We start from the raw sequence: 15533 nt of genomic DNA on the forward strand, positions 1-15533 counted from the left end.
TCATCAGCTCATGACGGAGGCTTAGTTTTGGCTAGGGATAGTCTCTTCTCCAACATTGAGACTAGTGCATATATGCAGTGGTCAACATAGGAAAGAGGACCAGCCTCTTCTATGGTTTCATGGAAGAAGGCCTCACAAAGGCAGAGAGGGGTATGTTGATTCCAGGGATGCGGGGTCGAGAGGAGAATCACATAGATTGATTTGGCCATCCTCTTTACCTTTACAGGAGCAGGAGCAGATGCCTTTGTATATTGGCTGGGAGTATTTTGCACACTGCTGCACACCCCTACAGGCCATTGGAGTTTATTGGAATGAGAATGTAATTTCTCACTTCTTTTTCATAGAGAGAGGATGGAGGATACAGAGGATGATCTTGCAGAAGCTACACCCACACATGGTAGATGCAGAGGTCCTTCACGTTAGAATAATGGGATAGAGTCGATTGGGGTTTCCTAGAGGGCACTATGCTTCGCCTGGGTTTTGAGCCAGACTGGATTCGAGGAGTGGCGGCTCTATATTCCACAGCTCGTAGCCAGGTGTTGATGGCAGGAGGACGGGGGCCGAGTTTTGAGTTGACCAGATCAGTCCGTCAGGGATGCCCTCTCGCCCCGTTCCTTTTTCTCTTCTTTGCAGAGGCTATGAGCATGTATCTGACAGCAGAGCAGGTTGGTTTGAGAGGACTCCAGCTCCCAGTCCGGGGTGAGGACCTGCTCGATTCTGAGTTTGCTGATGACACGGGATTGTTTCTGCATGGCCAGGAGGCCAATCTACAGAGGGCAGAGCAGTCGCTACAGGTTTTTGGTGTGGCTTCGGGAGCATTGATCAATTGGCGCAAGACAGTGGCTTTTTGGATCAGTAGCGCTCCCGCTCCGGCATGGAGCCCAGACGCGGGTTTTAGATGGATTCCTCCTGGCACAGCAGTGTGGTATCTGGGATGCCAGATTGGACTTGATTTGTCACTTGAGCAGCAGATCACCCCGCTTCTTCCGAGCATTCGGAAGAAGCTTTTATATTGGAGTACAGCTCGGCTATCCTTGGCTGGGAGGGTGGTGGTGACAAATCAGGTGCTTTTAGCGACTGTGGGGTACATCACGTCTTGCTGGATCTTCTCGAGCTCTTGCATCAGCTAGGTACAGAGGCTGATCAGGAACTTTCTTTGGTCTGGGCGGGATGGTCAGCCGGCCCGGGCTAAGGTTGCTTGGGCAGTTATTACTCTTCCGCTGGCCCAGGGGGGGCTTGGGCATTATAGATCCAGCTGATCAGAGTAGAGCCTTGTTGGGGAAGCTTATTGTTCGGGGGCTGCTTCCAGGCGTTGAGCCTTGGAAGAAGCTTCTATTTCAGCGGCTGCAGGCTAGAGCTCCCCCAGCAGGGGGCACTTGGGCACTTGAGATACGATGGATCTTCATAGAGATGAGGAGGACAGGCCTCAGTAGAGGATGGGAGGACAGATTTGCCTTGAGCATCCTGCGAGCTTGGGAGCTACTGAGACCTGGGCTTTCTCAGAGACCTTCCACTTGTGATGAGGAGCGGGCCAGATAGCCGCTCATCTGGAGCCCCGCAGTACGCACAGAGCAGGGTCATATGCTTGGTTCTTGGCCTCGTCTAGCCTGGGGACCATTGGCGGCAGGCCTAGCATTCAGTTTTGGAGATTGGCAGGCCTTTTGCAGTCTCCCGGAGGAGATATAGGCGGAGAGGCTAAGTCACTTCAGAGGGGGGCTGATTATGAGGGATGACATTCAGGAGGCACTCACTGAGGAGTGGTTCACGCCTTTCGAGCCAGCGGCCCCACGGTGGATGGGAGCCTTTACACAGTTTGTGATCCTGATTGTTGTGAGAGCTTGCACTGAGGATGGTAGATGCCTCTACTATGAGATACAAGATGAGGGCAGACTTCAGAGAGTGGAGGCGGAGTCGCCTTTGGTTGCAGAGTGCATCTTTCAGAGGATACAGGTAGTGGCCGCCGCTTCTCGAAAGTGGCATATTGATCCAGACCCTGCAGGTGTGGACTTTAATTGGCGAATATATGCATATGTTGCGCGCCTCTTGGCCCGGCTCCAGTGGGACCCTGGCGAGTACGAGTGGCATGATCCTTATGCGTCCCCCGAGGCCACAGAGATCACCTTTTTCCAGTACACTGTTCGGTTGGGGAGGCATATTTTGACTGCGAGGAGGATGGTCTCTCCAGCTGCATCGGAGCATTGGCGGCTACAGGGACTATCACAGGAGTTCCTGGAGGATTTTTGGACCAGGCTCTGGGCTAGCCGACAGGCACGCAGGATCTCGACTTTCCAGTGGGGGCTGGTTGCCCACAGGGGCTCTGCAGTTGGCACCTGGCTTGTTTACAGTGGCCTTCCGTCGGCCTGCGTCCGATGCGGCCACCCATTGGAGACATAGAGACATTGCCTATGGGACTGTCCACAGGCGCAACAGATTTGGCTGAGGATGCTGCGCATTTTGGCCCCCCTCTCTCCAGAGGGCATGTATACGTGGGGAGCCGTTGCTTGGTTGACTTTGTCAGGGCCTGCTCTGGGATACGAGACGGAGCAGAACAGCAAGGCCATCAGATTCATTAGGGGCCAGCCTCGCCTTGTTCCTTCACCGGATTTCTCGTCCGCCGGCTGGACACAGGAGAGGGATCTATGATGGGAGCTCCTCAGCAGCCTCACCATATGGTTCACCTGGAGAGCCCGTTGTTTCAGGGCCTTTGAGGGGAGACTAGAGCCACCAGCGGAGACTGTTCCGGGGATTTGGCAGGAGTTGATTCACACCTTGCGAGGATAGTATGACCGCATCCGGGGCGACTCGGATCGAGCGATCTTGCCGCGCCAGGCCTTCCACACCACTTGGCATAGTGGCCCCTTCTATACTCTACATGCGGGTACCCCCTGTTGGCACTACAGGCCACCTGTTTGGATTTCCCCCCCTCCTATTGTATGATATAGCCTCTCAGATATTTGTACTGTTATTTGTACTTTTTCGCACCTAGGGAGAGTCTCCCTAGCTGCCTTGATTGGCTTTCTGCTTTGCCTTCTTATGAGTAGGAGAGGGTTTTGTAGCCCAGTGGGCGTTTTTTTATAACTAATGAAAGGATCTTTTCTCGGAAAAAAAAAAAAACTTGAGATGGGAAGCCCAAGTGTGGCATGTGTTCATTCATTGATAGACCTTTGGAGAGAATCAAGGAAAAGAAATTAGAGCAGCCTGATGACTTGATAGTGTTAGGTATGAGAGATTCTTTCATTGAGAGTAGGAAAATGGTGAATAGTGTGAAAAGTATTTTGTTTTTTTCGTTGAGATCCTTCTATTAGTTACCGAAAGGAACAACGATGCAGACTAAGTACATACTCAACTCCGTAGAGGGTCCAATGATGGACAAAGGAGGAGGGAGGGGGAACAACCATACCAGTGGTCTATAATGCTAGGTGGGCTCACCGTCAGTCTGTGGAAAAAAGGGCTGTGATGCCAAGTCCTCAGGAAGACCTCGTGGCGCTTCTGCATGCGATGAGAGCCACCCTGAAGCTCCCCCTTAGTGTCCATGGAGGATGTGAATGAAATCAAGCCATATGCTCCGGATGGACTTTGCTAGTGGGGTGGGGTGGCCCTCGGTGGCCTGGCTACAGCAAGCTTGCCAAATATGCCACGCGGCAATAGTGCTACAAATCTCCCATCTCGGCAGGAGCTTGGTGTCCAGTGAACTAAAGAGGGAACCGGAACTAGAGCTTTCAAGATCCAATGATGAGCAACCTGCAATGCCGGTCCCCTGCAATCCTCCTCATATGCCATGGCTGCTTCAGCCTCGGTGGCCTAAGAAACTGTGTCCCAAGCAACTGTGCCCCAAGTAACTGTGCGGGGGGGGAGCCCGGTCCATAGTGAAGATGTGGACAATCCTTTGTGAAACCTGCTGAGCCTTCCGGAAACCCAATGGCAATGACGCTGGGACTCCTGTAGATGGCTGCACCTCGAATAGATGTAGATGGCTGCACCTCGAATAGACTGCTGATCTACCTCTGATGGCCAACCAAGTGTCAACCGCTAAGCTCCAGTGGTCTGGCTGCCACAAAAAGAGGGTTATCTTACGCGGCCGAGAACTGTGCCACAGCCTCTTCCAGAAATCTGAAAGAAACTGAGGAGAGAGGCCCTTGGACTGGCAGTGCTCTGCTTCTGCTTGGGTGCCCTCAATCTTGGGCATCTGAATCCTACAGCCTAGCCGTGCTGTGTACTCAAAGCAGGGGCTGCCGGGAGCCTCCTGTCTATCAAAGGGATCCTACCATGTCCACTCTCTTGGGTCCCACTGAAGGCACTTGAGCAGGTGGCCCTCCCATAACCATAACCGCCAAAGCCCTCTCTGGCCACCTTGGCTGGTGGAGAGTCGATGCACCAGCCATGCTCGTTGAAACCACTCACCCGCACTCTCTGCAGAGTGCATCTGCTGAGACCCTTGGAAGGGGGTTCTGCTCTGATGAGTCTGCCATGAGGTCCAATAGAATAAGTGAGGAGGGCTGAACTCTCGTGAGCACCATGCACTGCCAAGGGTATGTCATGTCTAGTAAACACTCCTAGCCACTATGGGGGAGGGGGTCCGGGATCGGGGTGAGACACTCGCGGGGGGGGGGGGGGGGGGGATGGAAGAGTCGATGTCAAGGCTAAGTCTGTCCTTGCCTTGTATCTGTCACTAGCCTGGACATTTCCCAGTATGAAAGGGGTCTGGTGGACTCCAGGATGTCTAAATATTTGGAAAGTACAAGCTTTGGGAATGGGGGATTATCCTAGAATACAAAGGACCACACTCCTAAAATTTAGGAGAGTTGCTATTTTTGGCCTGACTCCGATGGAAATTCTGTTCGCGTCATTACATCTGGAATTGAGCAGATACCAAGAGTTGGCAAAGTGCCTATGACAGAATGTCTACCAGTTGGGATATTTTTAGAGATAAAGTTTATGGAAGGACCCATCTCTTAGATTGGGACATGTGGCAAGGAGGTGGACATGGAGTTGGCTTTATGTGCACACGTTTAGCACTCTTTCCATATGGATATTGTGGATTATATTATCAAGCGTACATGCAAGCTATATGAAGATATATCTCAGGATATCTTAAGGATATGGTGACGACATATTTCTTTTGGCTTCATGACCAACCTGGCAAAGAAAAGCTAAGTATACTTTGAGTTTGCAAAGTTGGTGGTTTTGTGAAGTGTTTTTGATGTTCACTAACCCTTGTATAGCCATGCAAGGAGAAAGGTGTTGTTGTTTGCCTTGAGATGGTTTCAGGGAAACATTGTTTATGGCTCCCTTTATTGGGATCGATTATATCCATGGAGATTTCTTTCTTGGACGAGATTTATATAGATATTGGGCTTCACAAGCAATTTCTATGGACGAATCTGTCCGAGTTTATAGAGAAGAAATCTTTGGATATCTCATGGATATGATGCTTTTATGGATAAAGTCCACCTCTACTCCAAACTGTGTGGTTAGCACGGAGTATGTGGTAAGAGTTATGGTATACAAGGATTATGGTATACAGGTCTATGGATTCCTGGACTTCTTTTCTAGGGATTTGGATCCATCCTCAGGTTTATGGATTATGTTTATGGCTCCCCTTTTACTGGGATGGATTATTCTTTTTGGCTCCCTTTATTTGGGATGCATTGGACTTATGAAACTCATGGTTCACATACCCTGTGTAGTGTTCTCTTGTCCTACGTGCTCTCTTGAAGATTGTTTCTACCATGTGAGGGTGGAACAATAGAGAGCAGATGGAAGGGAACATGGGCACTTATTGTGGCCGAAGTGCCTATAAACTATGTGTAGCAGAAATGCTTATGGAACACCAGGTTATCTATGCTTGCGGCGAGTGATTGTTTTATCTTGTTACTTGAGCCCACCTCTCATCCAAGGTGTGTGGTTAGAGTACCAACACGGAGTGCAAGTAGTAAAGTGGACATGACGGGACTTATGTCTATGCCAAGGGTCATGTGGACCGATGTCTTGTTGGGAGGAGACGTATTTTGTCTCGCCCATTTACTTGAGACATGGATTATGATATCTGGACTTATGGGACTGTTTTGTCTCGCCCATTTACTTGGGACATGGATTATGATATCTGGACTTATGGGACTGATTTGTCTCGCCCATTTACTTGGGACATGATTATGATATCTGGACTTATGGGACTGTTTTTTGTCTCGCCCATTTATCTTGGGACATGATTTTGATATTGGTATTATGGAGACTTATTTAGTCTCGCCCATTTCTTTGGGACATGGATTCTTCAGTTATACTGGATTTTTGAGACTGTCTCGTCTTGCCCAATCGATCGGACATGATTATATCTTGAATATATGGCTTGAAGCTTAAAGTTGCGGACAACTTTTAAGAAGCTGGAGAGGATGTCACCAACCTGGACATTTCCCAGTATGAAAGGGGTCTGGTGGACTCCAGGATGTCTAAATATTTGGAAAGTACAAGCTTTGGGAATGGGGGATTATCCTAGAATACAAAGGACCACACTCCTAAAATTTAGGAGAGTTGCTATTTTTGGCCCGACTCCGATGGAAATTCTGTTCGCGTCATTGCATCTGGAATTGAGCAGATACCAAGAGTTGGCAAAGTGCCTATGACAGAATGTCTACCAGTTGGGATATTTTTAGAGATAAAGTTTATGGAAGGACCCATCTCTTAGATTGGGACATGTGGCAAGGAGGTGGACCAAAGTGAGACAAGTGGCCTGACATTTGTTAGAAAGTGGATCAAAGTGAGACAAGTGGCCTCACTCTTGTCACTTCAGCTATTGTGTGGCTCTCCACTTGTCATCGTAGCCTTCTCTTGCCATTTTAGCTCATGGGAGGCCCAAATCTATAAATTGGAGCCCTCTCTCTTCATTAATGAAGGCTCTCTTGCTGCACACTAGCCTCTACCACCGTTGAAGGCTGCCCTAATGATGGCTACTCTCTTTCTCTCTCTCTTGAAGGCTGCCCATGAAGAATACCGGCTATTGGGGATTGTTTTGGAGGCTTCCATCGCGAAGAAATACTGAAGGCAAGGGTATTTAATCATTTATTATGATTTCTAGCCATTGTACTTGTTGCACCAGCATTTGTACTTGCTGTACTTGCTATACCAGCCATCATACCGGCTGTACCAGCCATTGTACCTACTGTACCAGCCATTGTACCTGCTGTACCAGCCATCGTACCGGCTGTACCAGCCACTGTACCTGATGTACCAGTCATTGCACCTGCTATACCAACATTTGTACTTGCTGCACCAGCCATCGTACCGGTTGTACCAGCCATTGTACTTGTTGTACCGGCTGAATGGAGAGTTGTACTTGATGTACCAGCTCTATTGCATGAAGACCCGTGGTTTTTGGGGAAGAATCAGTACCCACACGGAGGTATACGGATTATATTGTTGGCTCGGCATTTCTACAGCCTATGTTCCGGCTTGGTAGCCTTGTGTTGGGCTGTGTTATGGCATTTGTATAGGGATAATCTGGCGTCTCCCGTGGGGAGAGTAAGGCCCTCAAAGCTTGTACATGATATTATTCTCCTTGGGTAATAAAATACTCCAAGGGGGGGGTCGGCCCATTCCGGCCTCTATGCGGTGTCACACGTGCAAGCTCCATTTTCAGCATTTGTGGATATTTTGTCCAGCTTTTATGTTTTATGCAAAGTGATGATGGATATGTGTTAAGGCTGTGGCCATGATTAAATGTTTTAATATGCTTTCATGGTATCGACAAGTGTGTCAAAGGCCCTAGTCCCCCGGGCAACCGCCGCGAGCTACAGTATCCCAGTGAGGCTCCTCTCTTGGGCCTCTAGAGGAAGCTGTGTGAAGAGTAACCAATCCCCAAGGGACTGTGCTGGGCCCATGCTCAGAGCTCCCCAAGATACGTGTGGACGGGCACCCAGCATGTGACCATTGGGTAACTGGACGAGAGGGTTCCATATCAAGGGCTGTCGGAGGCGCTCCTTTGTTGAAGCTGGGGAGGATTGCTGAAGAGCCGGTCTGAGGTGGTCCTAAGCTCGAAGGAGGCTGGCTGCGAATCTGTCCGCGGCCAGTGGGGGAAGCTATAGGGAGATTCGGACCGCATGCGGAAATGTCGAGAGGCCTTCCTACGCATCTGGCAGCAGGGCCCTTCCTCTCGGACAGTGCCAGTGTGACCTCACTTGGCACTACAAGCCACTGGTTTGGCTTCCCTCCCTTGTATGAGGTAGTTCCTTTCGAGAGCGACCAGCCATGGAGGGAACTGCCCTCCCCAATGTTTTTTTTCTCTTTTGGAGGCTCTGAGCATGTAATTCAGCCTGTTGGCTGGTTTTCATATAACTAATAGAAGGATCTTTTTTCCCACCCCCTTGGGGAGTGGGGTGGGGTGAACAGATTGTTTAAGCAATTATAAAAAAAAATGTGATACATCATCTCCTTCATGAACAGTAACCTCGTGGAGATAAAAATGAGATTGCAATGGTTGCTGATAAATCCAACCTGTGTGTTGGGTCCAATGTAGATCTCAAATAGGAAATCCTTTAAAAATCTGTAATATCTAACCCTGGCTATGCATGAAACTTGGAGCAGGATTCCAATACCAATTCTTGCAGTTTTGACCAATGATGCCAATAGTCTGTAATTCACCGGTTCCTTAGCTTTTACTTTAGGCAATCTCCAACCAGTTTCTACTGAGAACATAACAGTTTTCCTGCGGGATTCCGAACATCTAGTGTATGAAAAGGGTTAGGGTTAGTTTCAGGTGGCCTTGAGACCTTGGCAGGCTTTTCATCTAGAAATCAGTCAACAAGAATTGCTTCTCGTGGTCAAAACCTGTTTTATTCCATTTCAGTACCCCCTCTTGCAATTTATATCTTAGAAAAAACTCGAAAAGTTTCAAGACCTGATCAAAACTTGTTGATGAATATGTTTCCGTCATACCAGTACTCCAGGAACAGATAAAGTGTTTTTTTTCAGAATGCTACAAGATAACATGAAATGGGTCGACTTAACAGGTTTTTGAATGTCATAGTTTTCATTTCCCTCTAGTAAAAAAGAAAAAAAGGGCCTGTGGTCACCTATGGATCCCTTTTCTCTTTTCTTTTCTTCTTTTCAGTCCCTCGTTTTTCTCTCCTCTTTGTTCTTTTCTACCATCTTCTGCTCTCTGCCCTCTCTTTTATAGTCTTCTCCTTTTTTGTGCAACCTCTTCACCTTATATTCTTAATTTCTTTCTTTGTTCCAACATATCTTTTCAGCTAAGTCTTCCTTCTTTTGTGAGCTTTTTCCCTTTTGATATTCTAGTGGTCCATTTTTTCTTTCCAAAATAATAATGTGTGCATTTTGAAGGTCTAACCCAACAAACAGACCAGATTTTGTGATGGTGTATATTTTTAATCTTAAATCATCTCTCTGATATGCTATCTACACGTAATAAACATACACATACATGTACCTGGTTATTTATATGTACCCAAAATATTGTCTCATTTCCACTACAAAGAATGAAACTTTCGACATGCAAGGGTCGAAACCTCAAAATTTTGGAATGAATGAAAGGTTTCTTGTGAGTATGTTATGACTTGAGTCAACTTGTATAATCCTTCTGTGAGCACCTCTAAGGTGCACGGCAACTTTATGCTGAAAGGCTTCCAAAAGTCTTTTAGAGCCTTGACGTTGAATCCCTCTCCCATTTGAACCTCTTGCTGCAAGGGAGTGTCTAAGGTTGCAGTCATTTCACATGATTGGTTACCATTGTCATTTTTTTTCGTGCATAGCTTAGTCATTTCTGTCTCAAGCCATGCCACACCTTGTGCCATGCAATGGCACTAGCTGCAATAAATGGAGACCTTGTTGTTTAGGTGATTAGTATTTCTAGGCATCCGGTTGGTATCATACTATCATGGTTTTCGATAAGTCCCTCCAACCAATGCACATCCTGTAAGGATAGGGAAAAGAGAACTCTTAAGATGAGATACTTTCTTCCACTCTTCATATCGTAGCATCTGTAGATAAAAATTGCCTTGAAGTTTTTGTAGAATACTTACGCTGAGATACTTTCTTCCACTCTTCATGTCCCAACATTTGTAGGTAAAAATTTCCTTGAAGTTTTTGTATATAGCTTTGCTGGGGGATTGACAGTGAAAAGTAATTTGCTAACTGCAGGCAAAACAGGGTGGAGAAATAGGCATTACAGTTGATTGTGAATGGGCAGAGCCATTGACAAACACATTGTCTGACAAGGATGCTGCTCAGAGGCGCCTTGAATTTCAGCTTGGCTGGTAAGCTGATTCAATTCAAGTGCTCCTTGTTCATGACAGCGCTCCATGGTGGAGGACTTTCAGTTCTCAACAAGTTTCAGTGTGTGTTTTCATGGCTCACATTATCTGAATGCTTAACATCATGAGAGAATATTGAAGCTGCCAAGGATAACACATTTTAAAAGGAAGTCACTAAATCAGCATGTTTTTCTTTTGTACATCATCTTCAGTACTGGATATAAATCTTCTATTTAAAAGGTGCTTTTGTTTCTGCAAGCTGAACCAAGTAATGCTCAATAAAGCAGTCCATTTTGTGCTATCCGTTTGAGTAAGTATGACCTACGAAATGTAATAACCTTTACGACAAACATTTACAATCATGTTTCTGTTTTCTACAATATGCTAAGGAATAAGAGAAGATAATCGTGTGGCGGATATCAAATTCCACTAATAAAAGCCTTTACCTTGAGCTACTTTTCCTAATTTCATGAAAAGGACATTTACTTTTTCTGCCTTGAATAATATTTCTGATTATCAGTGGATCTGTAGTTCTAAACCTTAGCAACTTTACATGGTGATTACATGAGATTCCAAAAAACTGTCTGTTCTCCTTTTGTCTTTACTAAATGACTTTTTGCACATTCATTAGTGAGTGTCACAAAAGGTGGTGTATGTTGGCCTGCTCACTTATTTGCATTTTTCTTGCTCACACTATGTTGACGGTGGAACTACATAGCACACACCCTGCTATTGTACTATGAAAAGAGCTTATTTTTGTTGAAAGGAATTCCACGCATGTTATGTTGTGTCAATGAATGTTTGTCCGTTGAGACTGTTTTCAATTTGATCAACCTCCAACTCGTTAAAACAGTTATCAGGGCTAGAAACAAACGATTTGTGCAGACAACTAGAGGAGGATTTGCATTTTGCATTTGGAAAAAGACCCAGGAAGGGGTTCATAACTCTTCAGAAGAAGATAAAACTTGTGGGATTTGCTGGCAAAAGACTAACAGAGAGCTCTACAGGTTTCTGGATCCATTGTTTTTTGGTGACTATCCCTCTGTAATGCGTAAAGAAGTTGGCAATCGGCTTCCCTGCTTTACTACAGATGAGGTTACGATGCTGCAAGGCTCGCTAGACTTTGTTGGGATTAACCACTATTCTACACGATATGTTACTTCAGCCAGTAAGGAGAAGAATCAGAATCAATGCGACTACTTAGATGATCAACAAATTTTACGATTACGTAAGTAACTGAATGTTTGAACTGTTGTTGCGCTGAATTGATGATTGCAGTATATGGTAGTGCTTTTTCTTTGTAATGTACAAAGAATGTTGATAAAACTGAAGGTAGTTGAAGCTTTAATCCACAAACATCATCTGTTTTGTCCTTGCAGCCTATTTCTAGATTGGTTTTGAAGATCATTTAATCTCATCTAGCATTTTGTTCAGAAGCCACAATGATTAAACGGTCGAGGTCATTGGTCGTCTTTCAAAATTGCAGCTAATATTCTTTTTGTTTTGTTTTGTTCTTACTGATAATAATAATAAGAATTATAAGGATAATAATAATATATATTAGTAAAAGGCTAAAGGACATAATGCATATAGCTCCTCAGATGAGGCTAGTCAACACAAAAAACTTATTACCATTTGAACCAATAAACAGCAGCAGCATCCTGGCTCCAATGAAGAGACCTCAACCTGTACAAACAAAAATTGCCACAGCATCAGCTGAGAGTTACATGTGACCCTATTTCATGGGAGTGGGGATCTAAACCATAGCATTATAAACCTGTAATACACTTTGACCAAATCCAGCAGAGAGTGATAACCTGTCTATCAATATATCATAGCTGGAGTTATTTATATTATTTGTTTGCATAAAGTTTAAACACCTCACAGTTTACCCTGCATGTGGCCTTAATCTGCATCATATCTACCTTTGTGTGCCCTTCCCAGTATACAACAGCTCATTTCTAGATGTCCAGATCTCCCACAGGATGGTGAAACTGATCATTTCCACGATGGTGTTGCTAAAATGGTAGTTTGCACAAGTAACAGCTATCTAAAAGTGTACTTAAATTGAGGAAGGTGAAATAAGTAATCTGATCTTAAGCTTTTCCTTTTGTGGAGAAGTATTGAAAACTCAACGGGTTAGTATCATTACGAAGAATTGTATATGCATTCATGTGCTTGACCTGCACATAATATTGGGCAGCATTGACAACAGGAGTTGCAAAGGCTTGTAGTCACCACTATGCATAATGAGTGAAATAAGGTTGCAACCTTTTGTTTCTGAGTAAAGCCTTCAATTCATCTTGTGTGTGACTTTGTTCCTCAATTTTTTGGGGTCTAGGGTTGTGGATGAGTTTTTCTAAATTGGAAGAAATAATAAAAACTTGGTGCGTTTGGCTATGAGGGGTGAATGGCCATGCACTTATCTGCTTGAAATTGCACATTGGGCATTAAGAACATGAATAGGGATGGCATGGAGACAATACTATGGATAATGAAGTAAAATAAGGTTGCAGTTCTTTTATAAATAAATTCTTTGACTTATCTCAATTTAACATCCTATGGTTTTTATTTAATCAAGTGCAATGCCCCTATAGTGTTATTCTCGTTTGGATGCATAATCAAACCTACTTTTTGATCAGCTAATCCAAAGTATCTGCTTGAACTCTGGATGTAGCACTGTGATTGTATACCGTAAAGCACACTTCAGAATTTTAGAATAATGAACACTTCTGTGTTAGGAGGGACTTGTGGACGTGATTCAAAAGAAAGCCCAAGTGAGAAACTTTTAAGCTATTGAACTTACATGGTCAAAATGTGAAAGGGTTGGAAACACTGCACAAATCATAGCAGTGATCTTGTGTATCAATTCACTGAAAACTGAGCACCAGTAGTCTCACATGTGCAGTTAAGGATTCCTTTGGGTTATTGTCTGAGCAAAGCGAAACTCTTTTTTATGCGTTTGATGCTCTATAAGAGGGCAATCATTCCTTTCTTGAATTGGGGCTAAGAATATCCGAGCAGGGCCCTATGCTGCTATGGATGAGCTATCTTGTCTAAAAGATGACAGCAGCACCTAATTTTAGAAACTCCACTTCATATGTGGCTATTCATCATTTAAAAGAATTGGCTTCGTCACCCCAAGTAAGAAGCGTGTGGTGGCTAACTTATCTAGATAATATTGAAAGTTGGAAATTTTTGCCAGTTCTCACTTTTCTTGTCCAAGAAAATGCAATGCATGAAACAAAGCATTTGTCATTTTGTAAAATCCTCTATCTATGTCATTCAAAGCGGAATATATATCAACTTTTACTGCATGTGTATGGGGATATTGGTGCAGTTTTGTGTTCTAATAGGCACATGCCCGTGTGCAGATGAGGTGGATGGAGAACCAATTGGAGAAAGGGTACACTCTCAACATAAATGAATTTCAGTCCTATCTGAATGAAGAAGCCGTACTTTAACTTGCACCTTTCTTCTTGTATATGAAAACAAACAACGCACTTAAGCTAAGTGCTTTTGTGATTAGCAGTTTGCTACCTTGATCGTTTGCTCTGCACTTCACATTTAGTTTCACTGCTATTTCTTATAACTGTTTTTTATTCAGGCTGCATCTGATTGGCTATATATTGTCCCATGGGGCCTCAAAAAGGAGCTGTTGTGGATATCACAACGATATAACAAGCCTCCCATTTATGTAACAGAGAATGGTAAGCCTTATAATCAAGTTAAATATACTCTGTTGTGCAAATTGAAGACATGGCTGGTTGTTAATGGCGCTAGCAAAATAACATGAACAAACGAACACGTTCAAATGTGGGGGAGAGCGATATTTTCTCACGATAATAAAGTATATCATTAATTGTAAAGCTTAAAAATAGCAGCTCTTTTTTCCTACATAGGTTTTCGCTCTCAAATGTTTTTTACACAAAATTATTTATGTAGCAGTGTCCTCTCATCAATTGTAAGTGTTTCTTTTGAAGATGCCAATGAAGTGTCTTTTCTAAAGTTTTTTTTTAAAGATTCTATTTCCAACGCACCTCCCCCCGCCCCACCCCCCTCCCCCCCCCCACCCCCCCCCTTCTTTTTTTTTTTCCCTTTTTGAGGGGAAGGGGGTGGAGGGTCCCTTCATTGCACATGCCCAAGTGAAAGCAGCAAAGTAGAGAGCGGCTATTTGCAAGTCTTGCTTCTCGAATTTCAGCAATACCCAATCATTCTCTTTGACATTAAATTATCTTCTATGCTTATCGGCAGTCTTTTTATGTTTGTCTTGTGACTGTGCAATGGCTGTCCATACCTAAGCAAAGACAATATCCAAGTCTCTTACATACTCATCAACTACAAATATCTCATCCTTTGTGCGAAGGATGGGTGGCAAAACCACCTTACCATAAACATTCTCAAATGGGATTTTTCTCGTTGATGCATGCACCGTGTTGTTGTATGCAAATTTCACAAGTGGTAAGTACTTCTCCCAAGAAGACTTTTGATCTGGCACATTTTAAGAGATCCAATACAGCTAAATTTTCAGCCTCACTTTGCTCATCCGTTTGAGTGTGATAAGCTGATAAGAAGTCCAATTCGGTGTCCATGTTATCAAATAAGGCCCGCCAAAAAAGATTTGTAGTCCTGGGATCTCTATCTCCTGCAATGGACTTCGGCAACACTTGTGCAAGATATATTTTAATCATATGCTCAGCTTTGATGGTCTTCTTGATCGACAAGAAGTGAGCTTGCTCTTGTTCAAATAGCATCATTACCTTGTTGGGTCCGTGGCAAGTCCATAATGAAATCCATTGGAATGCTTTGCCATGGTTGCGTGGGAATAGACAATGGCTGGGTGCCTTTTGTCTATCAAATTTCACCTTTTGACAGGTGATACATATACGTACATGTGTCTCTATGTCCTTCTGCATACCTGGCCAAAAGAAGTTTTGCTCAATCATGTGCATAGCAGGCATTATGTCTTTATAACCAGCATATGGAAGAGCATGGTAAAACCTTTTGTCTCATGTCAGAAACCACACATAGGCTATTATCTTTCATAAGATAAACCCTCTTTGATCACATATGAGGCATGTGCATGATCAGCCATCAAATTAGTCAAAATAGTGGCAAAATCAACATTCGTATGATACAAATCATGCATGGCAGACAAGTCTCCATGAGAGGCAATGGAGACAACTGCTACATACGGCTTTCCTAACGATGCATCTGCCACTACATTCTTCTTTCGTGGAGTATGCAAGATCTGAAAATAGAACATAGAGG

General features: G+C 44.4%; 1 protein-coding gene across 2 annotated transcripts in view; it reads left to right on the top strand.

Annotated features, from left to right (window-relative positions):
• The window catches only part of LOC147605117 (beta-glucosidase 4-like), a 78945-nt gene that overhangs the window by 48964 nt on the left and 14448 nt on the right, over positions 1-15533 (top strand). For both annotated transcript variants that reach the window (XM_086793698.1, XM_086793697.1), the window contains exons 8-11: positions 10150-10265; positions 11270-11490; positions 13637-13668; positions 13870-13972. In XM_086793698.1, coding sequence (XP_086649824.1) covers positions 10150-10265; positions 11270-11490; positions 13637-13668; positions 13870-13972 — 472 coding nt within the window. The remainder of the gene's footprint in view (positions 1-10149; positions 10266-11269; positions 11491-13636; positions 13669-13869; positions 13973-15533) is intronic.

The sequence above is a fragment of the Cibotium barometz genome, chromosome 60 (genome assembly GCF_041138505.1).
Source record: "Cibotium barometz isolate CiBa-2024 chromosome 60, ASM4113850v1, whole genome shotgun sequence".
Lineage (NCBI taxonomy): Eukaryota > Viridiplantae > Streptophyta > Polypodiopsida > Cyatheales > Cibotiaceae > Cibotium > Cibotium barometz.